The sequence below is a fragment of the Camarhynchus parvulus genome, unplaced genomic scaffold, assembly GCF_901933205.1.
Source record: "Camarhynchus parvulus unplaced genomic scaffold, STF_HiC, whole genome shotgun sequence".
Taxonomy (NCBI): domain Eukaryota; kingdom Metazoa; phylum Chordata; class Aves; order Passeriformes; family Thraupidae; genus Camarhynchus; species Camarhynchus parvulus.
The window spans coordinates 128769-156590 of NW_022148347.1; the positions used below are offsets into that span (position 1 = coordinate 128769).

At 48.1% G+C, this 27822-nt stretch overlaps 3 protein-coding genes and 10 non-coding genes across 13 annotated transcripts; 4 read left to right on the forward strand and 9 right to left on the reverse strand.

Moving 5' to 3' along the window:
* Positions 1-1197: 1197 nt before the first annotated feature.
* On the reverse strand, positions 1198-1270 carry TRNAK-CUU. The gene has a single exon. It is a non-coding gene; the product is annotated as a tRNA-Lys (tRNA).
* A 1560-nt stretch (positions 1271-2830) lies between these two features.
* TRNAK-CUU lies at positions 2831-2903 on the reverse strand. Its single transcript has one exon. It is a non-coding gene; the product is annotated as a tRNA-Lys (tRNA).
* A 629-nt stretch (positions 2904-3532) lies between these two features.
* On the reverse strand, positions 3533-3604 carry TRNAE-CUC. Its single transcript has one exon. It is a non-coding gene; the product is annotated as a tRNA-Glu (tRNA).
* Positions 3605-4976: 1372 nt separating this feature from the next.
* On the reverse strand, positions 4977-5049 carry TRNAV-AAC. The gene has a single exon. It is a non-coding gene; the product is annotated as a tRNA-Val (tRNA).
* Positions 5050-5461: 412 nt separating this feature from the next.
* TRNAV-CAC lies at positions 5462-5534 on the reverse strand. The gene has a single exon. It is a non-coding gene; the product is annotated as a tRNA-Val (tRNA).
* A 1006-nt stretch (positions 5535-6540) lies between these two features.
* TRNAE-UUC lies at positions 6541-6612 on the forward strand. The gene has a single exon. It is a non-coding gene; the product is annotated as a tRNA-Glu (tRNA).
* Positions 6613-7256: 644 nt separating this feature from the next.
* On the reverse strand, positions 7257-7329 carry TRNAV-CAC. The gene has a single exon. It is a non-coding gene; the product is annotated as a tRNA-Val (tRNA).
* Positions 7330-7963: 634 nt separating this feature from the next.
* Positions 7964-8036, forward strand: TRNAK-CUU. Its single transcript has one exon. It is a non-coding gene; the product is annotated as a tRNA-Lys (tRNA).
* An 833-nt stretch (positions 8037-8869) lies between these two features.
* Positions 8870-8974, forward strand: TRNAL-CAA. The gene is made up of 2 exons: positions 8870-8907; positions 8929-8974. It is a non-coding gene; the product is annotated as a tRNA-Leu (tRNA).
* Positions 8975-9639: 665 nt separating this feature from the next.
* TRNAE-CUC lies at positions 9640-9711 on the reverse strand. Its single transcript has one exon. It is a non-coding gene; the product is annotated as a tRNA-Glu (tRNA).
* A 663-nt stretch (positions 9712-10374) lies between these two features.
* On the reverse strand, positions 10375-15456 carry LOC115916589 (E3 ubiquitin-protein ligase TRIM39-like). The gene is made up of 6 exons (XM_030970318.1): positions 15061-15456; positions 14773-14868; positions 13888-14118; positions 12636-12658; positions 11881-11996; positions 10375-10889 (listed from the first exon to the last, which is right to left on the reverse strand). Exons 1-6 carry the CDS (start codon positions 15454-15456, stop codon positions 10375-10377), a joined length of 1377 nt encoding a protein of 458 aa, XP_030826178.1.
* On the forward strand, positions 15455-23129 carry LOC115916590 (E3 ubiquitin-protein ligase TRIM7-like). Its single transcript, XM_030970319.1, is given in 13 exon segments — positions 15455-15591; positions 17197-17264; positions 17267-17296; positions 17581-17656; positions 17658-18087; positions 18579-18674; positions 19716-19946; positions 21050-21072; positions 21241-21356; positions 21677-21706; positions 22194-22276; positions 22278-22456; positions 22835-23129. Coding segments are annotated over 13 exon segments (1794 nt in total).
* Positions 23130-24808: 1679 nt separating this feature from the next.
* LOC115916591 (E3 ubiquitin-protein ligase TRIM39-like) lies at positions 24809-27353 on the reverse strand. Its single transcript, XM_030970320.1, is given in 6 exon segments — positions 24809-24906; positions 24909-25328; positions 25757-25872; positions 26344-26366; positions 26524-26631; positions 27216-27353. Coding segments are annotated over 6 exon segments (903 nt in total).
* Between the last annotated feature and the right edge of the window lie 469 nt (positions 27354-27822).

Sequence of the window (27822 nt, forward strand, 5' to 3'; positions counted from 1 at the left end):
GAGTCTCCTCTTGGCTTAAAAACGAATTTTTGAAAGTTTTTTGATCCCCTCTGAGGGGGAGGAGTGGGTGGGGAAAAGGCCAACCTCCCTGCAGGTTCTGCCTGCAAACCAGTTGGATTTGGGTAAATAAAAGGGGAAAAGATCAGATTTGGGTGAACAAAGGGACAAAACACGGGAAGGAGAGGATGGGGAAGAGGCCAAGGAGAAGCTCCCTGCAGGTTCTGCCTGCAAACCAGGTGGATTTGGGTAAACGAAAGGGAAACAGATCAGGTTTCAGGGACCGGAGGGATGAAACAAGGGAAGGAGAGGATGGGGACGCACCCAGGGAGGTTTTGATGAGCGCACACTTCTCCCGGCGCTCGCAGCTCGTCACGTTGGCGCCCCGCAGGCAGCCCATCAGCGGGATCTTGTACTTGCACAGGTGGCACCGGAGGGCCTCGGCTGCGGCAGGAGGGGGAAAAACGGGATGAATTTTGGGGGAAAAGAACCGGGCAGAACCCGTTAAATCTGATTTGTTCCCCACTCACCGGCTCCAAGGCACAGGAGGAGGCCCAACCCCAGCAGGAGCAGCTTCGTGGTGGGAAAGGTCCGGGATTCCATTGGTTGGTTCCCTGGGATGAGAATGGCTCGGGAATTCAGAGTTTCACTCCCTGGAATGAGAACGGCTCCAGAACTCAGCTCTGGGCTCAGGAATTCAGACCTGGAATGAGAATGGCTCAGGAATTCGGATCTGGAATTAATTCTGCTCCCTGGAATGAGAACAGCTCCAGAATTCAGCTCTGGACTCAGGAATTCAGCTCTGGACTGAGAAGGGCTCAGGAAATCAGGAATTCACCTCTGGGATTAATTCCCTCAGGGCTCGATCCTGGGATAGGGTGGGGAAAAAACCCAAAACAACCGCGGCAAAACCCTCCCAGTTCTTTTGTTTTGCGCCTTTTGGGGCAGAACGAGCAGAGAAAAGCTTGGTTTGCCTCCTGAGATAACCCCAAAAAAATTGAAGTCTGAGGAATTCTGGAGATTTTAGTGGATTTGGTTGCAGGGAATAAAATGATTTAATGAGGAAAAAAAGCGCTTTATTGCCAAGGGCGCTGAGACGCCTCAGCAGCGCCTGCAGCTGGACCCGAACCAGGCGGATTTGGGTACAAAAAAGGCAAAAAAATCCGATTTGGCTGAACAAAGGGATAAAATAGCAGCCGCCGCCCAACGTGGGGCTCGAACCCACGACCCTGAGATTAAGAGTCTCATGCTCTACCGACTGAGCTAGCCGGGCTCCTGGGTTTCTGCTTTTTTCACTCTTTTTTTACTAAAAGCATAAATGTCATTAGGCTTTTGCAAAATGTTTGATTATCTAAAAATTAAACCGGCTTCTCTTTTAAAAATATTAAATTTAAACTAAGAAATGTAAAAGTATAGAATATAAAGCTATATTTAAAAATGAATATATTTTTATGTGCTATAGATATATAAAATATCTTTAATAAATAAAAAAGGTTGGTGAGAAAAATTAAATTTAATTTTATACGTTATTTTAAAAATCTATATTTTAGATATATAAAATAATATATATATATATATATTTAAAAGGCTGACCATAAAAATTAAATTTACTTTTATACATTATTTTAAAAATATATATTTTAGATATATAAAAAGCATATTAAAAATATATACCTAGCATCTTTTATATATTAAAAAAAATATTGGTCATAGAAATTAAAACCCCCGTTCCTCTGGAAGTTCGAGGAGATGCTGGGATGATGCGGAAGGCGCAAGGAGAACCCCAAAACCCCCTGAAACCGCCCCAGAACGCTGTGCCTCACCCAGCCGTGCGCTCCCCGGGGCTCCCGGCGCCGCCGCCCCGCGCCCCCTTTATCCCCGCGCTGCCCTCGGGGCCTGAACGACCCCGAAACCGGGGAACAATGCGGGGAACACCTGGACAAACACCCGGACAGACACCCGGACAGACGCCGGGACAAACACCCGGACAGACGCCGGGACAAACACCCGGACAGACGCCGCGACACCGCCCCCGCTCCCTTTGTCCCCCCTCTGTCCCCGCGTCCCAAAAAAACCCCAAAATCTGGGAACCCAACCGCAAATCCCGCTCGGATTTGGGGGGACGGGGATGGAGCCGGAGCGCCCCGGGATGCCCTGCGGGGTCTTAATTAGCGGCAGGGGTAATTAGCCCGTGATTAATGCCCTGTCTCGCTGTTCCGGGCTGTTCCCAAAGCCTTTTTGGGGCTCGCCGTCCCCCTTTTTGGGCACCTGTTCTACCAACCTTTTGGGGCTCAAATTCCTGGTGTCGGTCCAAATCCTGATTTTGGGGCTCAAATTCCGAAATTTCTGAGTACCCAAACCCTCCTTTTTGGGGCTCAAATCCCGAAATTTCTGAGTACCCAAACCCTCCTTTTGGGGCTCAGACCCCGAAATTTCTAAGTACCCAAACCCTCCTTTTTGGGGCTCAAATCCGAAATTTTTTAGTACCCAAACCCTCCTTTTTGGGGCTCAAATCCCGAAATTTCTGAGTACCCAAACCCTCCTTTTTGGGGCTCAAACCCCGAAATTTCTGAGTCTCAACCCCCCCCTTCCCCCCCGCCTTCCCGGGCGTGAAATTCCTGGCACCAGTCCAAGCCTTCCTTTTTTTAAAAATTACTATTTAATTAATAATAAGAAGAATAGTAAAAAAAAAAATAAAATAAATAATTAAATAAGAATAAAAATTTAAACTCTAAAAATAGTTAAGGAAAGGAATAATAGTTTAAGAATTACAGCAAATAAAGGAAAAAGGGATAATTTTTGGGCACATAAACAGGAAGAAGAAAAGAATGGCCGCCCAACGTGGGGCTCGAACCCACGACCCTGAGATTAAGAGTCTCATGCTCTACCGACTGAGCTAGCCGGGCTTTTGACGATTGGTCGGGCCGTGGCTCCTGGGCACCCAAATCCAAAATTAAGAATCCAAATTTTTTCGGCAATTTGGGCGTAGAACGCGGCCCCTCGTGCTGCTGCTTCCGCTGAAGTTAAAAACTTTAATTTTTATTAAAAAAATATACATATATACACATATATACATATATTTTTTAATAATAAAAACCAAAGCGTTCATCCCTTTTAAAACCTTTTTTCCCCTATTCTAAAATTATTACTATTATTCCTTCTTCAATTATTATTCCCGTTTTCAAAAGTTATCCCTCCCTTTTATTTCAAATTATCATTCCCTCTTCCAAATTACTGTTCACTTTTACAAATTATCGTTGCCTTTTTCAATTTATTTCCCTTTTTCTTGTATATATATATATATACACACACACATATATATGTGTGCGTATAAGTTTTTAAAATATTTTTTTATTATTATTTTTTTATTGCTCAATAAAAGGTGGACGTGGGGCAGGTGGAAGGGGACCTCTGGCAGGAAAGGGAGAGGTACAAAAACAGGAGAGCAGGGGTATTTTGGGGGTTAGGAGATGTTAAATCTTGGAAAGATTTTGAAAAAAAACAAAATAAAGATTTTTTTGGACAAAACAGCTTCTTCCCTGACCGGGAATCGAACCCGGGCCGCGGCGGTGAGAGCGCCGAATCCTAACCACTAGACCACCAGGGAGCTGCTAGCCTCAATCTCGCCTCCAAAATACGACTAAAATAAAATTTTGGGGTTAAATTCCCTGAAAAAAGGGTCTTTAAGTGTTTTCCCCTTTTTTTTCTCACCGTCCAAGCACTAAAATGCCCCCGATTTAACTCAACCCATCCCTGGCTCCTCCCCAGCGGCTTCGCAGCCACCTGCGAGCGCAGAAATTACCCCAAAAAATCCCTTTTTACCCCCATTTGGGACGCCCTGTCCCGAACTAAACCAGAACTGCGCAGTTTCCCCGATTTTCCCAATTTTGGGCTCATCCCCGTGCTTTCCACACAGGGGGGAAAACACTCCAGAATCCATGAAAAAATCAGATTTTGGGCGTTCCAGCAGCCCCACAAATCTGCGAGGAGCTGTGGGTGAAGGAATGGGCCAAATTCTTGGGTTTTGAGAGGATTTTTGACCATTTTGCTGATTTTTTCCCCCGGTTTTCCCTTCAAATCCCAGCACACAGATAAAGAAACACCAGCCTGGATCCAGCCAGAGAAACGGGAATAAAACCAGAGGAAGGGTGAGGGGGGTGAATTCCAGCAGGAAAGAAGGCCCGAATTTTTCGGAATAATGGGAAATTCGGAGCCAAAAGCTCCGACAAAAGCGGGAGGGAACGCGCTGGACACAATTTGGGATTTTTGGCCGCAATTCCAGGTCACGTCCCCAGAACAAACAGCTCCATGCGGGAGCAGGAACGCGTGACTGCAGCGCCGCCTCCTCCTCCTCTCCCCCTCCGCACCATTCCTTTTTCTTGTTTTGTTTTCTTGGGATTTGGGGGATTTTTTCGTGGGTTTTTTGGGGGGTTATTTGGGTTTTTTAATGGTTTTTTGGGGGGTTCCTTGTGGTTCTTTTGGGCGTCTTGGTGGGTTTTTTATTTGGGTTTTTTAGTTGTTGGTTTTTGGTTTTTGGGGGGTTTTTTGGTTTTTGTGTTTTTTTTTTTTTTTTTAATGGAGCTTGTCCATTTTTAGTAATTTTGTCCCAAAATTTCCGTGGAGAAGGGAGCTGTGGGTGCAGCACTGAAGAATTTCTAGATTTGAAGATTTTAAAAGTTAAAATTTCTGGGGATGGACAAAATTATCCCTACCTGCGAATTATCCCTACCTGTGCCTGTGATTATTTGATTGTTTTAGTAAATGGAAATGGGAATTATCCCTTCCTGTGCCTTTGATAATTCGATTTTTTTATTAATTTCCACTCTGGGAAGCAGACGCAAGAAATGATGCAAGCAAAGGAAGCCGGGAGTAAAACTGCCAGCCCACAAAGCAGCTCTAAAAACCCCCAAAACCACCCCAAAAATAACCCCCAGCTGGCGAGGGGGTGGAAAAGGGGATTTATTCCCCCAAAATAAAGTTGTTTCTGCCTGGTTTCGAACCAGGGACCTTTCGCGTGTTAGGCGAACGTGATAACCACTACACTACAGAAACCCAACTGCCCTTGTCTTCGGGAAAAAAAATCCTGGGAATTAAAAGAAAAAAGTTTTTCCTTTAATTGGCACTTTTCTGCATCCATTGTCCTTTTTTTTCATTCTTTACTTTGAGGTTTTTTCCCCCAAAACGCACCCGGGCCTCTCTCCCGAGCCCCCCAAACCACCCAGATCCTATAAAGCCCGGAAAAATAGGGAGGAAAAAATAAAAATAAAATAAAATGGAATGAAATACTAGAATAGAATAGAATAGAATAGAATAGAATAGAATAGAATAAAATAAAATAAAATAAAATAAAATAAAATAAAATAAAATAAAATAAAAAAATAAAATAAAATAAAATAAAATAAAATAAAATAAAAAAAAAAAATAAAAAAAAAAAAAAAAAAAAATAAAATACCCCAAAAACTGCTGTTTCTGCCCGGTTTCGAACCGGGGACCTTTCGCGTGTGAGGCGAACGTGATAACCACTACACTACAGAAACGCTGCTGTTGGTGCAGTTTGTGTTTTTTCTAGAATTTCGGAAACCCAAATTCCTTCTGGGGTTGTTCCTGAATATTTACAAACCCTGGGAGGCAATCTCCCCTCGTGGCTTTGGATTTCCTTATCGCTTTTCATTCCTTCCCTTTGGAAATTACATAATAATAATGATAATGATAATGATAATAATAATAATAAAAATAATAATAATAAAATAATAATAATAATAATAATAATAATAATAATAATAATAATAATAATAATAATAATAATAATAATAATAATAATAATAATTTTAAACACTCAATTTAAAAACATTTTAAATTTTCAACACTTTTTGTTCATTCCCTTATTGATTTTCCTTCATTTTCTTACCATTTTAATTTATTTATCCCTTTTAATTCCAGCTGCCTTTTTGAAGGGAGTAAATAAATGAAAGAATCGCAAAAAAACCACACAAACCCCCCACAAAATAGCCCCAAAACCGGTGGATTTTGTCGGATTCCGAACCAGGGAGATTTCACGTGAAATCACGGACATTTGGGACACCCCGAGGTTAAAAATTATGATTTTTAAAGAATTTTGTCTATTTTTTTTTCCCCTGATCAGGAATCAGGGCCACGGCGGTGAAAATGATGGAGCCTCACCACTAGACGACCAGGGAGGACAATTTTAAGATAAATCTAATTGTTTGAATTAATTTTGCTATTTTTATGCAATATATTTTATCGGGTTTATTGCTTTCCTGCTTTTGATTGATTTGCTTATTATCTTGAATTATTATTGGGGGGGGTTAATTCTAAAATGAAATTAAATTAAAATTAAATTTAATTAATTTAAAATTAAATTTAATTAATTTAAAATTTCTTTTGAGTTCTCCATGAAATTTGCTATTTTTGGTTTTTTCCACCCCAGGAGCGAAGCGTCCTGAGGCTGAGGTGGAAGGGCAGATTTGAGGCGTTTTGTTGTAAAAAATCGGCGTAAATGGTAACATTTTGGTCAAATTCAGCTCCCTGGTGGTCTAGTGGTCAGGATTCGGCGCTTTCACCGCCGCGGCCCGGGTTCGATTCCCGGTCAGGGAACAAAACCTCAGAAATTTCCTTAAAAATTAAAGTTGATTCCTCAATTCCGGCTGATTTTGTCCCTTTTCAAAGGAAGCAGCCACCCCACATCCATGGAATTTTGAGGCTTTTCAGCTGTTCCTGGGGCAATCATATTCTCAGATTTCCCTGGGAGTGAAACTTTGGAAATTTCGGTTTGTCCGCGGGGAAAATATTTACGTATAAATAAATAAACTTTTGTATTTAAAGTTTTAAACTATTATTTATTTATATATAAACGTTATATTGGTATAAATAAAATTTTAAATATTATAAATTAATAATACTTAAATTTTTATACATATAAATATAAAGTTTACATATAAATAAAAATATAAAATAATATAACATTAATAAAACTAAAATAAAATATTTTAATATAATATTAATATTGTAATATTATAATATTATAATATTATAATATTATATAAATATATAAAATAAAATGAACCAGTTCAGAGTTATAAACACGGATTTTTACCAGCACCAGGTAAGGGAGTAAAAATTAAACACATTCGCCCTATAAATACACGTCCTTATTTTTTTTCCCTTTTGCCGTCATGGCCGTGAAAGAATTTGAAAGAATGTTGAGACACGAAAATTTTTAAAAATTGTTTTGCAGGTGCTGTTTCTGCCCGGTTTCGAACCGGGGACCTTTCGCGTGTGAGGCGAACGTGATAACCACTACACTACAGAAACGCGCCGTGATCGGCGCTCTGAACCTACCACCCTCAAAACTAAAAGGGAAAAAAATAAACAAACCAAAAAAAATCTCAACAAAAAAGCCCCAAAACCCTTCCAAAAAAATCCCAAAAGAAACGCAACCCCCTCCCAAAAAAAACCACCACGAACCCCAAACAAAATCCCAAAACCAAACCAAAATAACCCAAATAAACCCTCCAAAAAACAAAAAATACCTCAAACAATCCCAAAAAATCCCCCCAAAAAACAAACAAACCAACAAAAACCCTCCAAACAAACAAAAAACTCAAAAAAAAAAAAAAACAGGGAAAAAAAACCCAAAAAAGTCACCCCAAAAAAAACCCTAAAAAGTCCCCCCAAAAAACAAAAAAACCGAGCATTTTTCCTGCAGAATCCCGCGGAATTTCCAGGCAGAATCTCACAGAGGCCGCGGGGATTTGTCCCCGCGGTTTTTCAGGACGGGTTTGGATTGCCGAGGGGGAATTGGCAGAAAATCCAGAAATTGCCGGGAGAGGTCTTTTTTCAGCCTTTTTCACCCCAAAAGGACCCGGCTGCCGAGGGATTCAGGCGAGAAAAAAAATGGGTGAAAATTTATATTTGGTAAATATAAGAAGAAAGGGCGTTGCGAGCAGCCCGGCTAGCTCAGTCGGTAGAGCATGAGACTCTTAATCTCAGGGTCGTGGGTTCGAGCCCCACGTTGGGCGGTTATTCTCTTCTTTTTTTTTTCCCCTCATCACCTAAATCTGATCTTATTCTTTCCTTATTTATTGTAGTTTTTAAATTATTACTTTTTCCAAATTATTGTTATTTTAAAAATTGTTATTCTTCCATTACCATTCCCTAATTTTTTTAATTACAATTTTTTAAGTTATTATTTCAGGCATTATTATTTCATTCTTCTTCAAGTCATTCCTCCTTTTTGAAATGATTTCCTTATTAAATCCTTTTTGCTTTGTAAATTATTTTTCCTTTTAAAATAGAAATATAATATAATATAATATAATATAATATAATATAATATAATATAATATAATATAATATAATATAATATAATATAATATAATATAATATAATATAATATAATATAATATAATATAATATAATATAATAATAATGTACTATAACTATAGATATATTTATATATAAATATATAAATGTATAAATAATACTAATATAATACTAATACTAATAGTAGTAATAATAATAGTTGCCATCATCGTTCCTTTTAAAATTATTAATATTATGCCGGATTTTACTATTTTTATTCTGTGAGAATGATTGTTCCTTTTAGAAATCATTACTCCATTTTGAAATCCTTTCCCCTCAACTACTATTCCTTTAAAAAATATTATTTCTTTCTACTCTCAACAAGCATTATTATTCTATCTTTTTAATAATTACCTTTTATTAGTATTGAAAGAGCCCCCACAAAACAACAGACCAAAAAAAAAGAAGTAAAACCAAACGGCTCCCCCCCCCAAAAAAAAAAAAAATTTTTAACTCCCCGATTTGCTCTGTTTTGGGTGAAATTCTCGCCGTCAGGATGGCCGAGTGGTCTAAGGCGCCAGACTCAAGGACTTCTCCTTCCCTCGGGAATTCTGGTCTCCTCATGGAGGCGTGGGTTCAAATCCCACTCCTGACAGCGTTGGATTTTTAAAAAACATTTTAAAAACGCCCCCTTTTTCCTGCTATGCTTTCCCTTTTTTCAAATTATAATTCCTTCATAAATTATTATTTCCGTTTTTAAATTGTTACTTCCCATTCTAATCATTATTCCCGTTTTCAGAGCTTTAATCTCTTTGTAAAAATTATTTTCCCCTCTCTAAAATTACTATTCCTTTTCCAATTATTATTCCTCTTTTTAAAAGTATTCATCCCCTTTTTTTCAAATTATTATTCCGTTTATCAAATGATTGTTTCTTTTTCAAAATTTTCCCCCTTTTCCACATTGTTGCTCTTTTTAAAAATTTCGAAATTGCTCCCTGTAAATAATCCTAATGCAAAATAAACAATTAACCCCTCAATAATCGCCATTATTTAATTTCAGTATTCAACCGCGATTATTTTCGCACAGCTGGTAAATGCCTTTCTTATAAACGTAATGAAAAAAAATACAATTAGCATTATTGTTTCTTAGTTTATTTATTTATTTATTCATTGCTCGGTAACAGAAGGCGCTGGGGCAGGAGGAAGGGGACGAGGCACAAAAAAGAGGAGAAAAGTGGTGTTTTGGGGGTTAGGAGATTGTTTAGATATTAATAGATTTTTCAAAAAAATGAAATTATTTTAGCGAAAGTAAAAATATAATTCCCTGACCGGGAATCGAACCCGGGCCGCGGCGGTGAGAGCGCCGAATCCTAACCACTAGACCACCAAGGAAGGCAAGTAAACCTCTTATCTCACAAAACACGACCTAACCAGAATTTTTTTTTTTTTTTGGTTGAATTCACTAAAAAAAGGAGGTTCTGTGTGTTTCCTTCCCTTCTGTTCTCACCCTCCAAACGCTGAAAGCCTGTCAGAACCCTCGAACCAGCATTTGTCTGAATTCTCTTTGCAGGAAAATGAAGATTGTGGAAATGATGGAGAAAATTATCAAGAAAATTATGGAGAAATTATCGAGAAATTAGGGAGAAAATTATGGAGAACATTCTCGAGAAATTACCGAGAAAATAATGAAGAAATTATGGAGAAAATTGTGGAGAACTGATGGACAAAATCATCGAGAAATGATAGAGAAAATGATTGAGAAATGATGGAGAAATGATGGAGAAAATGAGGGAGAAATGATGGAGAAAATTATCAAGAAATTATGGAGAAAATGATGGAGAAAATGGTTGAGAAAGTGATGGAGAAATGATGAAGAAAATTACGGAGGAAATGATGAAGAAAACGATGGAGAAATGAGGGAGAAAATGATTGCGAAAATTAATGGAAGTTATGGAGAAATGACGGAAACGATGAAGAAATAACGGAGAAATGACAGAAAAAAGGCAATTTCCCAGCCAAGCCCCCTGCCCAGCTGCGTGCCCCGCCTCGGGGGTCTCAGGGGCACAGCCTGAAGCAGCAGCCCCTGCCCAGGCACAGCAGGGGCAGCAGCTCCTCGCCCCCAAACCTCGCCGCGGGGTACGCGAACATCGGCGCCTCCCTCTGCGCATCCAGGAACGCCACGCGCCCGCCCTCGTAGTCCAGGTAGACCCCGACCACCTCGGGGGCTTCAGGGAGGGCGATGGGGACGCTGGGGGACGCCAGAGCCTGGCACTGGCTGCCGCAGCGCCCCACGGCCCAGATGCCCCGCTCGGGCTTGACGCTGACCCGGCCCTTCCTGGCCACGGACGCCTTGGCCACGCCGAGGGCCCAGGCCGAGCCCTGGCGCACCTGAACCTCCCAGTAGTGCCGGCCTCGGGTGAATCCCTCGCGGGCCAGCACGCAGCGCGAGGAGTCGAAGCGTTTGGGGTGGTCGGGGATGGATCTGCGGGCGTCGTCCCAGCGGACGCATTTCCCATCCTCGGACAGGGCCAGGCGCGGATGCGCCGTGTCGGGGTCCAAGGTCAGGCTGACTGCGGAGGGAGGGAGGGAGGGAGGGAGGGAGGGTTGGGGTCTGGGCCCTCGAGAGATTTGGGGTGGGGTTTGTGCCACCTTTGGGGTTGGGTTTGTGCCACCTTTGGGGTTGGGTTTGTGCCACCTTTGGGGTTGGGTTTGTGCCACATTTGGGGTGGGTTTGTGCCACCTTTGGGGTTGGGTTTGTGCCACATTTGGGGTTGGGTTTGTGCCACATTTGGGGTTGGGTTTGTGCCACATTTGGGGTGGGTTTGTGCCACATTTGGGGTTGGGTTTGTGCCACCTTTGGGGTTGGGTTTGTGCCACATTTGGGGTGGGTTTGTGCCACATTTGGGGTTGGGTTTGTGCCACATTTGGGGTGGGTTTGCCCCCTTGGTGTTTGTGCCACATTTGGGGTGGGTTTGTGCCACATTTGGGGGTTGGGTTTGTGCCACATTTGGGGTGGGTTTGTGCCACCTTTGGGGTGGGTTTGTGCCACCTTTGGGGGGACAAATGATTGAGAAAATGATTGAGAAAATGATCGAGAAATGGTGGAAAAATTATAGAGAAATTATGGAGAAATGATGGAGAAATGATGGAGAAAATTATCAAGACATGATGGAGAAATGGAGAAAATTATGTAGAAATTATGGAGTAATTATGGTGAAAATGATGGAGAAATGATGGAGAAATGATGGAGAAATGACAGAGAAAATGATGGAGAAATGATGGAGAAATTATGGAGAAAATATGGAGAAATGATGGAGAAATGACAGAGAAAATGATGGAGAATGATGGAGAAATGATGAGAAATGATGGAGAAATGATGGAGAAATTATGGAGAAATGGAGCTCTGGAGTGTGGGAGTTTTGCTGGTCATTGGGGGGCATCCTGTGGCTTTCCTTTCCGAAGTTTCCGTGCGGAAATTTCTGTGATTTTCACCTTTGTGGGGTGATTTCCAAAGGCGGCACCGACACAGAGCCCACCCCCCTTTCCCTGCTCCCTCCACACCTTGGAATTTCTTCAGCATCTCCTTGAGGGTGACATTTTCCTGGGGCAGCCCTGTGGGTGCCTCTGCCAGCTCTGCTGAGGTCTCCACCGGCTCCGGGGCACTCTGCTCCTCCAGCCTGGAAAGCAGGACAAGATTTTTTCCACAAAAATTCAGAATGGTGGGAGTGGAGAGGCAGCCGGGAAGGCTTGAAAGGCCCCTTCCAACCCAAACCATCCCAAATTTCCACGATTTTACAATCCCATTCCTCTCGGGTTTTGGCATCTCCAGGAGGTTTTTGGGATCTGCTCCTCCTGGGGAACATTTCCTCACCCAGCCTCTGGACAGTGAAGATTTTTTACCGGTGGAAATCAGGGAATAAAAACAACTTTCCTTGTCCATTTTCCTCCTTTCCACCCTCCAGCCTGAAGTGGGCATAATCAGGTTTGTTAAAGGGTGTAAAATTCCAATTCCCAAAATTCTAATTCCCTCAGAATTTAACCCTTTTAGCTGCTGGCTCGCTGTTTTTGAGGAGGAAAATCCCATCCCTCCAGGACCAGGGAGGTTTCTCACAGATCGGAGAGCAGCTGCAGCCGAGCTGGAGGTTCTTTCACCCTCCTGAAGGTACCAGACCCTGGTTCCACCATCCTAACTGGGCTTTTGTGGCGTCCCAGCTGTGTCCTGTGTCCATCTCACACAGCTCAGGGGGTGTTGGGACTTTGGGGTCCCCCAAAGCCAAACAAGAACACGCCAGGAATGCGGGTGAGGAGCCACAAACCTGCTCAGGATGTCTCTGCTGTCCTGCAGGGGAGACACAGACAGACAGACAGACAGACAGACGGACAGACGGACAGGTCAGCGTGGAGCCAGCCTGGGCTGAACAACCAGGGAGGGCCCCGGGGTGACCCTGGGGGATTCTGGATCTGCGGGAATTCGGGTGAGGTCACGGCAGCCTTGAGGAGCACTTGGGTTATCGGCATCGTCCCCTCGCCCAGGGTGATTAACATCTCTGCTCATTCGAATCTATGGGTGTTTAAATGTTTGTTTAAATGTTTGGCTGTTTGAAGGTTTGGCTGTTTGGATGTTTGGCTGTTTAAATGTTTGGGTGTTTAAATGTTTGGGTGTTTAAATGTTTCACTGTTTGGCTATTTGGCCGTTTAAATGTTTGAATGTTTGGCTGTTTGAATGTTTGGCTGTTTGAATGTTTGGGTGTTTGAATATTTGGATATTTGAATGTTTGGCTGTTTGAATGTTTGGCTGTTTGAATGTTTGGCTGTTTGAATGTTTGGCTGTTTGAATGTTTGGCTGTTTGAATGTTTGGGTGTTTGAATATTTGGATATTTGTGTTTGATATTTGAATGTTGGGTTTGAGTTGGGTGTTTAAATGTTGGTTTATTTTTGTGGTTGTGGTTGGTTTGATTTTCGTTTGAATGTCTGGGTGTTTAAATGTTTGGCTGTTTAAATGTTTGGCTGTTTGGATGTTTGGCTGTTTGAATATTTGGCTGTTTGGATGTTTGGATATTTGAAAATTTGGGTGTTTGAAAATGTGGATGTTTGAATGTTTGGCTGTTTGGATATTTGTATGTTTGGCTATTTGAACATTTCGACATTTGAACGTTTGGATTTTTTTTTACATTTGATTATTTAATTATCAATTAACTGCTTTGGTGGCAACCCCCAGACCAGGGGAGCACCTGGGTGCTTTCCCACTGAGGACAAGGGAACCAGGAATTGCTGGGGGGCTCACCTGGACAGGTGAACCCCAGTGCCAGGTGAGCCGGACCCTGGAGGTGATCCACAACACTCCAGTGCACAGCCTGGGCATTAAAGGACTAATTCAGGGGTGAAAATTATTTTAAAAGGAATTTTTGTATCTCCATGTTGGAGAAGCACAGCCCAGCGGAAGGCGTGTTTGTTGTGGCTCTGTGAGTCCCCTCCCTGCCCAAACCTGGGATTCTGTTTGGGATTTGAGGCCCCTTCCTGCCCAAATCTGTTTGGGATTTGGTTTTTTGGCGGCTCCGGGGCCTCACCTGCAGGAGCTCCCAGGGCGGCTGCCGGCACTTTTCCTCCAGCTCCTGGATCTGCCGTGCCACGGAGGAGATGCGCTCCGAGAGCCGGCCGATGCTCTCCTCCCGCCTCCGCGCGATGTCCCGCTCCAGCTGCGCCAGCCGGGCCAGGAGGAGCCGCTCCTGCCCCTCCAGGAGCTGCTGCAGCTCCCGGACCCGGCAGCGGAGCCGCCGCCGCTCGGATTCCACCCGCTCCTGCCACGGGAACACCAGGAGGGGCTGGGACGGGGCTGGGGAGGGAGGGAAATGCTGCAGGGTGGGCTGGAGGGGGGCTTTGTCACCGCCAGGGCTCTTGCAAAGCCTGGGGAGGATCGACAGGCTTTTTAAATTTTTTTTAATTTTATATATATATTACAATATATACATATATTTAATATAAATATTTTTATATTTTTAATGCCATTTCTAGGTGGGAATTGCTGATTGCTGGCAAAGCGTTTTCCCATGGCCTGTAAACTTTGCACCCAAAAAAGGCTCCAGACCTTTGGACGAGGGAAGGTGCAATAAAATAAACCCATAAACAGATTAGTCAGCGGTAGAGATCGGAGGAGAGGAAAACAAGGCAAAAAAAAAAATATGCAATTGGGTAATTCCCATTTTCTGGGGAATCTGGGGATGCGCCCCACTTGTGGAGGGAGGTAAAGATCCACAACATCCTGGAAAAATCCAGGTTTGGGCTGGATAACTAAATTCGCGGAGGGAAAATTCCTCTCCGTGAGGGCGGTGGCGGGCACAGGTGTGCCCAGGTGTGCCCAGGTGTGCCCTGGTGTGCCCAGGTGTGCCCAGGTGTGCCCCGGTGTGCCCCCACACCCACCCCGCGGCCGCGGGAACAAGGGAAGGGTCGCCCACCAGCAGCTCCGAGCTCTTCCCTTCCTCCGCCGCTTTCAGCCCCAGCATCTTCTCTCTCCGGTCCCTGAGGATCTGCGCGTGAGCCTGGAGTTTCTCCTGAGCGGGGGAGAAGCACCGACACCGGCTCGGTGCCTTGTTCTCCATCCGGCGGTGCCGGGAGCGCGGGGCGGGCGGGGATGGGGGCGGCTCTCACCCAGCGGGCGGAAAGCGCAAAAAATCCCAGGAAAACCACGCTCACCCGGCCTCCTCCTCATCCCTCATCCCCGGGAACCCCTGGACCTCTCCCACCTTGTGCTCCTGCGCCGCTTCCTCGATGGGCACGGCGGCGTGCAGCCGGTGCTCCGGGGAGCGGCGGCACTCGCGGCACACCGGGCTCTGCTCCTCCTCGCAGAACAGCTTCAGAGCCTCGCCGTGCTTCGGGCAGAGCCGCTCCCCAGCCCGGGCTCGCGCGCGGAGGCTGAGGCGCTGCGCGATGCGGATGATGCCGGCCAGCTCCGCGTTGGGCCTCAGGCTGCGCTCCGGGGCCGCCTCGCGGCAGCGCGGGCACGGGAAGCTGTCCCGGGAGCTCCGCCAGCAGCGCTCGATGCACGCCCGGCAGAAGTTGTGGCCGCAGTGGATGGACACGGGCTCCTGGAAGAGCCCGAGGCACAGCGGGCACGAGGCCTCGGCGCGGAGCTGGGCCATGGCCGCGGGCCGGGACCGGACCGGGCCCGCCTCGGTTCCGCCTCCTGCCGGGGCTGCGGGCTGGGAGCGAGAGCGGAGCGGCCGCGCTGCTGAGATGAGCCCGGCGCGGCGCCGGGCGTGGCGCGGGGCGGTTTGGTGCGGGGCTAATACCGGGCTTAGCACCGGCTAGATTGGTGCTGGGGCTAATACCGGGCTTAGCACCGGCTAGATTGGTGCTGGGGCTAATACCGGGCTTAGCACCGGCTAGATTGGCACGGTGTCTAATACCGGGCTTAGCACCGGCTAGATTGGCACGGTGTCTAATACCGGGTTTAGCACCCTAGATTGGTGCTGGGGCTAATACCGGGCTTAGCACCAGGACTAACACCGGGCTTGGCACCGGCACGTTTGGTACCATGTCTAATACCGGGCTTGGCGTCGGGTTTGGCACCAGGTTTAACACCAGGCGAGGTCTAACACCGGGTTCACCAGGTTCATTCATTTACCGGCTTGGTTGGAATCCACCTGAGCTCCTTTTTCACTCCTTTCTCCCCCAAAAAACGCCCAGGGAAAGCACGGGGCTGCCGCAGGCCTCCCCTAGAGGTCTGAACCAGGAACCAGCCTGGCTTCGCTGCTTTCAATGTATTTATTTCAAATTTACTCATTGATAAATTTAATTTACACGCGTGTTTAATTTATTGAGTCGCTCCTAGTTCATTAATTGAAGGGCACGGCCGTGGGGACAGAGCTTGGAGCAATTCTTGGCTCATCCTTTGCTGCTCTTTCCCGATTATTCAGCATCCCCAAATTCCCGATTATTCAGCATTCCTAAATTATTCCCAACTCCAACCCCCCCACCCCTACGTGTGCAGCTACAAGAACCTTTATTCAAAAATAATTTTATTGTTCCTTTCACTTCTCCTTTTACACAGGAAATCGCTTCTCTCACGGCTCGGGGCTGACCACAGAATTTCCTATTTTTAACTTTATTTTTAATTTCGCTTTTTTTCCAAGAGGCCCCCTGGACAAGTGCAGAAGCCACCGGAAACTCGGGGCTGGTACCGAAGTGATGAATTTTTTTTTTTTTTTGAGGAAATCGGTCAAAAACTCACCCACCATTAATTCTGTGAGAGAGTTTTTTGGGGGTTCTGGGTTTTCCGGTGCTCGGAACATTCAGACTGAAACCTGGGGGGCGGCTTGGTGCTGAAAACACCTTTTTTTTAGTCTTTTTTTTTTTTTTTTTTTTTGGTTAATCTGGGGCGAAGGTTGATTTATCGGGGGGTGAATCCTGCGAAGAGTTGGGATGGACCAGGATCCCCTTTCCCAGCGATTTCCCTCCTTGATTATCCGTGTAATCGGTGATTATCCGGGCAATCACCGTGAATTCTCGGGCTCAAGAGGGAGCTGGAGGCTCGGGTTTAACCGACAAGGAGAGACTTGCTCAGCGCCAGAGGAAAATAAAATCACTAATCCAAAGTTTTCTGCAGGGTTTGGCTCAATTTCTTCGAGGTGTGGGTGGACCCAGGGCTGGGAGCAGCCTGCCTCCTTTTCTCGCCGTTTCGGGGAAAAAAATGCCTCAATAAAAATTTCTTAAAATCTAAATTTAATTTTTAAAAAAAAAAAAATCCAAGGACAAGGGCGGGAGGTTCGAGCCTGATGGATGCGGGTCCCTCCATCCTCAGCCTCAAGCGGGACCAGGAGTTTGGGGCCAATCGGGAGGATTTTGGCCACTTCCCACCCTCCATCCCCAGCCCCCCGCAGGACCAGGGATTTGAGACCAGCAGGACCAGGATTTTGGGGCCAATCGGGAGGATTTTGGCCACCTCCCACCCTCCATCCCCAGCCCCACCGGGGGCAGGATTTTGGGGCCAATCAGGAGGATTCTGGCCACCTCCCACCCTCCATCTCCAGCCCCACCGGGGGCAGGATTTTGGGGCCAATCGGGATTTTGGCATGCACCTATCAGCCCCCGGGGGGGGGTTTTGGGCCAAACAGGATTCTGGCCACCTCCCACCCTCCATCCCCAGCCCCACCGGGGGCAGGATTTTGGGGCCAAATCAGGAGGATTGCACCTCCACCTCCAGCCCCACCGGGGGCAGGATTTTGGGGCCAATCGGGAGGATTTTGGCCACCTCCCACCCTCCATCCCCAGCCCCACCGGGGGCAGGAAGGCGACGCCTCCCCCGGTGCGCGGGGAAACCGAAAGCGGCGGCGGCTCCGCAGCCCCGGGGAGCCATGGAGGAGCTGCCGGGCGAGGCCTCCTGCCCCATCTGCCGGGAATATTTCCGGGAGCCCGTGTCCATCCACTGCGGCCACCACTTCTGCCGGGCGTGCATCGAGCGCTGCTGGGAGTGGCCCACGGCGGGGTTCGCGTGCCCGCGCTGCCGGGACACGGCCCCGCAGCGGAGCCTCCGCCCGAGCCGGGAGCTGGAGCGGGTGCTGGAGCTCGCCCGGCGCCTGAGCCGCGGGGAAGCGCTGGGGGCCGAGCAGGAGCAGCAGGAGGAGGAGGAGGAAGGGTGCCCGAGGCACCGGGAGCCGCTGGAGGTTTTCTGCAAGGAGGACGGAGCTCTGCTGTGCGCGATCTGCCGCGAGTCGCGGGCGCACCGCGCGCACACGGTGCTGCCGCTGCCCGAGGCTGCGCGGGAGTTCGAGGTAATTTCGGTTTCCACCCAAAAATGTCCCCCCGCGCCCCCAGACCCTCCAAGGGATCGGGACACGCTGCGCTGCTTCTGCTCTCTCTGTTCTCCCCCGAGGCCGGAGGGATTGCGGTCTTCATCCTCCTCCTCCTCCTCCTCCTCCTCATCCTCCTCCTCCAGCGCCCAGCGGGCACCAAATCCCTAAATCTGCCATTAAAAAAAAAATCTACCTAAATCCCATTTTCGCAAGAATGTGGGCAAAAAGAGCGGGGCGATGTTCCTAGAGCCCATCCCTAAATCTGCAGAAATGTGGGCAAAAAAGAGCGGGACAATTTACCTGTAGCCCACCCCTAAATCTGCAGGAATATGGGCAAAAAGAGCGGGATTTTCTTCCTGGAGCGGGAGGACAAACGGAGCTCCCCGCACTCCAACCCCGTGCCCAGAGTGAGGTTTTGAAGCCGTCCCCACCTCCAGAAAAACTGAGTTTTATATTTTTCCTTCCCTCAGGAACAAATCCAGGCCGGGCTGCAAACCCTGAAGGACGACAGGGACAAACTCCTGGAGCTCCGGGAGGCTGAAATGAGGAGAAACTGGGAGTGTTTGGTAAATGCTGTGGAGCGGAGGGGCGTGATTTATTAAAAACATGGATATTGATCTAGTACCGATATCCAATGTGACGGACAAAGACTCTCCGGCAGTTTAAATTTAGAAAGTGAATGTTTATTTCAGGATAGTTCTCAAATGCACACCGCAATTTACAGGCGATCACAGAGTCCTCTAATCTTTACAAGCATTGAATACCCGAAATACAAACACATATCCATAACTTTGGTACATCCCATTCCCCACTTGGTATGGTAATTAGTTCAAAAGCCATTAAGCATGCGTAGTTTGTTCCTCAAAATGAGTCGGTGGTCCCTTTCATGGGGAGGGGTCCCAAAATGAGGAAGTAAATGAAGTCTTCCTCATTCTGACCTTTCTACATTTCCAATGCAAATATGACAAATGAACCCATTGGTAGAACTCCCATTCCCCATCTTTAATTGGTTTCAGAGCAGAGGAGGCCTACAATTGTCTTCTGTTCCTAAAAACAATTGTCTTCCATTCCTAAAAACAATTGTCTTCTGTTCCTAAAAACAATTGTCTTCCATTCCTAAAAACAATTGTCTTCCGTTCCTAAAAACAATTGTCTTATGTTCCTAAAAACAATTGTCTTCCGTTCCTAAAAACAATTGTCTTCCATTCCTAAAAACAATTGTCTTCCGTTCCTAAAAACAATTCTCTTCTGTTCCTAAAAGCAATTGTCTTATGTTCCTAAAAGCCATTTATCAGTTTCTATATTCTTCATTACAAACCCAGCTAACCAAACATTGTGCTGACAAGCAATCAATTATTAGTTAACCACCAACTCTTAACTCCATCAAGGCCTACCTATAAACTCTAATGCTTATCTCTGATTAAAACCTCAGCTCCTCTAAAATCCCCAAATCCTTTACCATTTACGTCTCAGGCGGGGGTGTCTCCCGATGGGTTTAGAGGGGGGGCGGCCGTTCCTGGGGCTGGGGTCTCTCTCCGGGGAGGGGTTTTGACCACAAATCCAAATCTAAACCCCGATCTCCGCCGGCCGCGTGCGCCGCCCCGCAGGAGGAGACGGCGGCCGAGCGGCGGCGGATCCTGCGCCGCTTCCAGGGGCTGCGCCTGTCCCTGGAGGAGCTTTCCCGGCGCCTCCTGGCGCGGCTGGGGCGCCTGGAGAGCGACATCGGGAGGGCGCAGGAGGAAGCGGCGACGAGCCTGACGCAGGAGATCTCCCGGCTGGAGAGCCGCGCCCGGCAGCTGCAGGAGAAGCGGCGGCAGCCGGCCCGCACCTTCCTGCAGGTGACAGCGACGCGGGGCCGGGGCCCGGCTGCTCGGGGCGACCCCGAGAAAAGCTGGAGAGTCTCTTAGGAAAGCTGGAAAGCCTCTTAGGAAAGCTGGAAAGCCTCTTTTGCCAGAGAAAGTTTCTTGTCCCCAGAAAAGTTAAAAAATCTCTTTTGCCAGAGAAAGTTTCTTGTCCCCAGAAAAGTTTAAAAGTCTCTTAGGAAAGCTGGAAAGCCTCTTTTGCCAGAGAAAATTTCTTGTCCCAAGTTTAAAAGTCTCTTAGAAAAGCTGGAAAGTCTCTTTTGCCAGAGAAAGTTTCTTGTCCCCAGAAAAGTTAAAAAATCTCTTTTGCCAGAGAAAGTATTTTGTCCCCAGAAAAGCTGGAAAGTCTCTTTTCCCAGAGAAAACTTTTGCCCTGTGAAAAGCTGGAAAATCTCTTAGAAAAGCTGGAAAGTCTCTTTTGCAAGAGAAAGTTTCTTGTCCCCAGAAAAGTTTAAAAGTCTCTTAGAAAAACTGGAGAGCCTCTTTTGCCAGAGAAAGTTTCTTTCCCCAGAAAAGTTGGAAAGCTGGGTTTTCTTTTCCCAGAGAAAATTTCTTGTCCCTAGAAAAGCTGGAAAGTCTCTTGGAAAAGCTGAAAGGTCTCTTAGAAAAGTTGGAAAGTCTCTTTTCCCAGAGAAAGTTTCTTGTCCCAAGAAAAGTTAAAAAGTCTCTTTTCCCAGCCAAGAAGGACTCAGAATTCTTCATTTCTCATTCTCGGGGTTGCTTGTTGTTTATTTTCTGTAATCTTTTTTCTCCTGTCCAGCCAAGGTCCTCTCCTCCGCCTGCCCCAGGGCGGTGTTATCTTTTTACACAAAAACCTGCAATATTTACATATACGCAATTTAAAATTACAATATTTAACTCTACAATATTTACGATTACTTTCCGACGCCTGTGTTAGGCAGTGAGCTTCTGCTCCAAACCAACCCAAACCAACATCGCAGCAGCAGATGGAGGCCGAGGAGAAGAAGAAGAAGGAGAAAAGCTGGACACGCCCCGATCCCGCCATCTCGCCCCCTAAACCCCCATTCTGAAAACCCAAAATTCTACTTTTTCACGTGATTCCCTTCTCTCCCCTCCAGGACATCAGCAGCACCTTGAGCAGGTAAGGCCGGGGCTTCCTGAGCTGCAGAATATTTGGGTTTGTGGCCAAATCCCTGGTTTGGCCTCATTTAGAGACCAAAATATTTGGGTTTGCACCCAAATTTGTGGGCGTACGCAGGGAATTCCCTCCGGGGTGGATCCTCAAGCTCTTTTCTCTGTCCTTTTCCAGCCTCAGAAGTGAAAACTTCCAGCTGCCCCCGTCGCCTCTGCCAGAGCTGGAAAAGAAAATTCGGCGTTTCAGGGAGGAAAACCTTCTCCTGGAGGAGACGCTGAGGAGCTTCCAAGGTATTGGGGCGGGCTGGGGGGCTAGGAGATTAATTTAATTGGTTTTATTAAATTAATAAAATAAAATTTAATTTGAAAAAAAATTAATTTATATAAAAATTGCGCTATATGTTTAATAATTAAATTTTAAAATTTATTATCATTTTGTTATATAATTATTATGCATAGGTGCAGCCATAAATTAAATTCGTGTACCTAGAGCACGTGCTCTAACTTATTGCGGTTATTTTAACTGCAATTCGTTTTTTTATTGTGATTTATTGCAAAAATCCCGGATTTTTTTACCAGTCCACGTCTCCCCTTTCTCTCGTTTTTTTCAGACATCCTGGCCTTCGAGCTGCCGGAGAAAAGTGAGCGCTGGGGTGGGGGGAAAATGAGGGGAAATGAGGGGGAGAAAGTTATGGGAAAATGAGGGGAAATGTGGGGAAAATGGGGGGAAATTATGGGAAATGAGGGAAAATGAGGGGAAATGGGGAAATGATGGGAAAACGATGCAACATGAGGGAAAAATGAGGGGAAATGAGGAGAAAATTATGGGAAAATGAGGGGAAAAGGGAAATGATGGGAAAAATGATGGGAAACGAGTGGAAATTGAGGGGAAATGAGGGGAAATGAGGGGAAAATGAGGGGAAATGAGGGGAAATGAGGGGGAAATGAGAAATATGGGGAAAATTATGGGAAATGATGGGAAATGATGGAAAATGAGGGGAAATGAGGGGAAAATTATGGGAAATGATGGTAAACGAGGGGAAATGAGGGGAAATGAGGGAAATGAGGGGAAACGAGGGGAAAAGGCCCCCGGGGAAGGCGGGACGCACGGAATGCCCTGTGCCGCAGTGACCGTGACGCTGGACCCCAGCACCGCTCACCCGCAGCTGCTCGTGGCGCCCGACGGGAGCAGCGTCAGCTGGGAAAGGGCCCAGGAGCCCGCCCGGGGCCGGAGCCGGAGCTGAGCCCAAAGCCGGAGCCAGCAGCGACCCCGCCGTGCTGGGCCGCGAGGGCGTCACGGGCGGGAGGCGCTGCTGGGACGTGCAGGTGGCGCCGGAGGGGTCCTGGGCGCTGGGGGTGGCCAGGGAGACCCCCGGGAGTGGGGCAGGGACCCCCGAGAATGGAGAAAGGACCCCTGGGAGTGGGGCAGAGACCCTCAGGAATGGGGCAGGGACCCCTGAGAATGGGGCAGGGATGGCAGGGAGTGGGGTGGAGACCTTTGGGAATGGGGAAAGGACCCCAGAGAATGGGGAAAGGACCCCCGAGAATGGGGCAGGGTCCCTCGGGAGTGGGGCAGAGACCTTTGGGAATGGGGCAGAGACCCCCGGGAGGGGGACAGAGACCTTTGGGAATGGGGCAGAGACCCTCAGGAGTGGGGCAGAGACCCCTGAGAATGGGGCAGAGACCTTTGGGAATGGGGCAGAGACCCCCGAGAATGGGGCAGAGACCTTTGGGAATGGGGCAGAGACCCCCGAGAATGGGGCAGGGCTCCCCGGGAGTGGGGCAGAGAGCCCTGTGAGCTCTGAGGGGGAGCTCTGGTCCATGGGGCTCTGCCAGGGCCAGTTCTGGGCTCTCACCTCCCTGGAGCGTGTCCCGCTGTCCCTCGCCCGCGCCCCCAGCAGGGTGAGGGTGGCCCTGGACTACGAGAGGGGCCACGTGGCTTTTTTCGACGCTGATAGGAGGAGTTTGATCTTCGCCTTCCCGGCGGCCTCGTTCCAGGGGCAGCGGGTCCGCCCCTGGTTCCTGGTGTGGGGAGAGGGCGCCCGGATCACCCTGTGCCCCTGAGCGCCCCCAAATCCCGGGGGTTCCTCACCGTTCCCGGCTCTCCCAGGGGTTTGTGTCTGCTGGAGCCGCTGAGCAGCGCTCGGCGTCGCTGGCCCGAGTTGTCGCCCCCAAATCTGGCGGCTGAAAACGGAGCCAAACCTGTCCCACCCCGTCCTGCGCCACCCCAGTCCCTTTCCTCTCCTCCCCTCTGGCTTTGGATGAATTAAAAACCCAAAATTTGCATGTTTTAACTTCTCTGTCTGGTGTTTGCTGCCTCTGCGTGTCAAGCTGGAGTTTTGTTCAATTAAACCCCATTTGTTTAATTAAACCCCATTTGTTTAACTAAATCCCATTTGTTTAATTAAACGCCATTTGTTTAATTTGTTTAGTTAATTTAATTTGTTTAATTAAAGCCCATTCCTGGCGTTTGTGCCCCGGAAGAGCCTCAAGCGCAGGGACTGACCCTGTCCCTTCTCCCTGGAAATCATGCGGCGCTGCTGGCAGTCAGGAATGACGCAGAGGGGAAATCAAACTTTTTAAATCATTATTATTTATTATTTTTATTATTAACGGTATAAATCAGGGAGCCCACAGACCTGGTCACCACAGGGACCTTTTTCAGAAAAAAAAGACCAACACCACCCATCGGAGGTTGGGGAAAAGGCCATAAAAACGTGATTTTGGAGCCATTGGTTTGCAGGCGGGATTATCTACAGCCAGTAAGGAGAGACTTAGGAAAATTGGCCCTTCCAGATGGATTTCTCCTGCATTCACACTGTTCCAAATTTTATACCCCACAGAAGTCTCTTCTCAAGAGTATCTTTCCTGTTTAGACCCTCATTTTGCCCTAAACCTAAACTTAACACTAAATGTGACAATAATCCTAACACAAGTCCTAACATAACCCTAATCCTAACACTAACATAACCTTAAACCTAACCCTAACACTACCCCTAACCCTAACCCTAACCCTAACCCTAACCCTAACCCTAACCCTAACCCTAACCCTAGCCCTAACCTTAACCCTACTCTAAACCCAACCCTAAACCTAACCTAACCCTAACACGAACCACAACACTAACGCTAACCTAAACCTAAGCTTAAGCCTATACCTAACCTAACCCTAACCTAAGCCTAACCTAACCCCAAGCCAAAGCCAAATCCTAAACCCAAACTAACCCTGACCTAACCCTAGCACTGACTGTAACCCTAACCTGACCCTAAGCTTAACCCTAACCCCAACCCGAACCCTGAACCTAACCTAACCCTAACCCAACCCTAACCCTAATCCTAACCTAACCCAACCCTAACCCAACCCCAACCCGAACCCTGAACCTAACCTAACCCTAACCCTAACCCAACCCTAACGCTAACCCTAACCCAACCGCAATCCAAACCCTGACCCTAACCCTAACCCAACCCTAACCCTAATCCTAACCTAACCCAACCCTAACCCAACCCCAACCCGAACCCTGAACCTAACCTAACCCTAACCCTAACCCAACCCTAACGCTAACCCTAACCCAACTGCAATCCAAACCCTGAACCTAACCCTAACCCAACCCTAACCCCGACCCTAATTTAACCCTAACCCTAACCCTAACCCTAACCCTAACCCAACCCTAACCCCGACCCTAATTTAACCCCAACCCGAGCCAAGCCCACCCCAGGTTCGGGGAAAATCGCGGGCGCGTTTTCCCTCAGGGCCACAGCCGCAGCTGCGACCTGGCGCCCACCACCCAGAGCCAGGGCCGGAGCCTGTCCCCGCCGAAGGCCGCGCGGGAGAAGGCGAAGAGCAGCCCCCGTCCTCGGCGTCCAGGAAGGCCACGGAGCCGCCGCGGCAGTCCAGGTGCACGCTGACGCGGCGGGGCAGCCACCGCGGCGCCACCGGGGTCGCCTTGCGCGCGGTCAGCGCCCGCAGCTGCCCTCCCCACTTCTCCAGCCCCCAGATGCCGCCCTGGGGGCCCAGGCTGAGCCGCCCCTTCCTGGGCACCGAGTCCCAGGCCACCCCCACGGCCCAGTCGCCGCCGTCGCCCACGTCCACGTGCCAGCAGTGGCGCCCGGACACGAAGCCTTGGTGGCCCAGCACGAAGGGCCAGTGCTCGAAGCGCTCGGGGCAGTCGGGGAGCTGGCGGGCAGAGGATCCGCGCCAAACGCTCTTCCCGTCCTCGGAGAGAACCAGCTCGGGGTGGGCGGTGTCGGGGTCCAGGGTCACGCTGGCTGTGGGGACAGAGCTGGGGTCAGTGTTCAGTGTTTTCTTAATTTGGAATGTTAATTTGTAGTTTTGTAATCTGTGTTTTCCTCCCCCTGTCCAGGGTCACGCTGGCTGTGGGGGACAGAGCTCGGTCAGTGTCAAATTCTGGCCCAACTGGGACAAATTCTGGCCCAACTGGGACAAATTCTGCCCATTTCTTAATTTGGAATGTTAATTTGTAGTTTTGTAGTGTTATTTTGCATGTTCACTGTTTAATTTGTAGTTTTGTAAGGGTTTTCCTCCCCTTGTCCTTAGACCAAACGCTCTTCCTGTCCTCCAACAGCACCGGCTCGGGGTGAGCGGTGTCGGGGTCTGGGATGGGAGAAGGGCGGCTCAGCTGCTCCAGCTCTCCCAAAATGTGACTTAAATCTGTTTTTGCTCTCCCCCTGGGTACCTTGGAGCTTCCTCAGGGTTTCCTTCAGGGCGCTGCTCCTCCAGGACAAGTGACAAACTCGCTCTTCCAGCCCCGGAGCCGCATCCAGGGGCAGCTGGAAAGTCACTTTCCCACACCTGGAATTAAAAATAAAATTAAAATAAAACCGACAAAACCTCCCCCGACACTTCTCGGGAGCCGCCAGCAATGAGGGGCGGTGCTGCTGGAATTTTGGGATTTAATTTCCCCCCTTTCCCTTGGGAATCCAGGAGATCAAAGGCCGAATTTCCCTGTTGGATTCATTTCCTTTTCTAAACCTAAATATTCTTTTTTTCTAAACCTAAATGTTTTCTAAACCTAATTTTTTTCTAATTTTTCTAAACCTAAATTTTTTCTAGTTTTTTTCTAAATTTTTTTATGAGGAAGGAAGGGATTTTGAGGGGGGATTTTGGGCCGGAGCGAGGAGCCAAGACTTTTAAATTATTTTGAGATTTTTGGGACCAAATCCCCTTGGATCAGCACATCCCGAAAGGAGCCGAGTTCCGAGTTGCCTCCTCCATTCCTCCGGGAAAAACTCGTGGAAAAGATTTTCCAGGGAGGCCACAAACCTGCTGATGGAGCTCTTCACATCCTGGGGGAAGAGAGAAACGAGAGGCAGCTCAGCCGGAGATCCCTCAAAATCACAGAAAAGCGAATTATTCGGGAATTCCGGGAACCGCCAGCCCTCCCGCGGGGGTTTAATTCCCTTTTTCCCCAGATTTTCCCTCGGAAGAGGAGAATTCCCTCACCAGCTGCTGGTTCTTCTCTTCCTCGCCCTGCGCTGGGGTTTCCTGGTGCGAAATCTCTGGGATTTTTTTCGCCTGCCTCTTCTCCAGCTCATTTTTCAGATCTTGCAGCTGAGGGAGCGAGAGGAGCTCAGGATTTGGGCGGAATTTGACGGAATTTGGGCAGCGGGGATTGTAAATTGCAGAAATAAGGAAAAACAGGGTGGGAAATACCCCGAGGAACTCAAGGAAAGGAATTTCCCACGGGAGAACACCCCTGGATTCAAACCCCAGCTCAAACCCCTGCAGCTCCCTGCCCAAACTGGGACAGATTCTGCCCAAATCGGGACAGATTCTGCCCAAATCGGGATAAATTCTGCACAAATTGGGACAAATTCTGCCCACATCGGGTCACATTCTGCCCAAATCGGGACAAATTCTGCCCACATTGGGTCAAGTTCTGCCCAAATCGGGAAAAATTCATCCCAAGTCAAGTCAAATTCTGCCCAAATCGGGACAAATTCTGCCCAAATCGGATCAAATTCTGCCCAAATCGGATCAAATTCCGCCCAAATCCGCGCAGTAATATTGTTTTTTCCCTCGCATTCCCGAGGTCCGAGTGTCCCCAGATGTCCCCAGGGTCAGCAGGTGGCACCTACCAGGTCCTCCAGGGCAGCTCTCCTTCCTCGGACTCTTCCTCCGCCGCCTCACGAAGCCGAATCCCGGCTGGATCCGGACCTCGCCCGCTTCGGTCCTTCCCGGCGCTCGCTCCCTGTCCCGGGTGGATCCGTGCCACGCCTCGGGTCTCCCTCCCGTTCTCCCGGCTTTTCCTCATCAGAATTCCACGTTTTCATCCCTCGAGCTGCCCCGCCCCGCTCCTTCCGCGCCCAAATCATCCCCAAAAAACCCCGGAGGAACGGGACCCAGGCGGGCGAGGAGCTCCCGGGGCTCGGCGGGACCAGAGATGGGGCAAATCCGAGGAAAAAGGGAAAAAATCCCCGCGCATCCCGCGCCGCTTCTGCCGGGCCCAGCGTCGCTCCCGGTTCCCCTTCTCGGTTCCGGAATTAATTTCGGGGCCGTTTCGCTGCTGCCGCTTCCTCTTTTGGGTTTCCTCGGAAGAAAATCGCGCGTTTTTGAGGAAACCGGTGTCGGTGAAAGCGCCAAAAATCGGCAGAATTCGTGTCCTGCCCCTGCCCAGGCTGAGGCACCGCCCGACCTGGGGCTGCTCCCACCCCGTCCCTCCCCAGCCTTTTTTGGGGATAAATAAAGTGAAAATTGGATGTGAGCGGATAAATCGGGTTTGCGTGGATCAATAAAGCGAAA

Bases quoted from the DNA above. Each gene is read 5' to 3' on its own strand.
- LOC115916589 (XM_030970318.1), bottom strand. From the start codon at position 15,456: ATGGCCCAGCTCCGCGCCGAGGCCTCGTGCCCGCTGTGCCTCGGGCTC. The intron at 14,119-14,772 runs GTGGGCGACCCT...TTCCCGTGGCAG, and splicing joins GGAAGAGCTCGGAGCTGCTG to GAGCGGGTGGAATCCGAGCG. The intron at 10,890-11,880 runs GTGTGGAGGGAG...CTCCCTCCGCAG, and splicing joins GATGCTGAAGAAATTCCAAG to TCAGCCTGACCTTGGACCCC.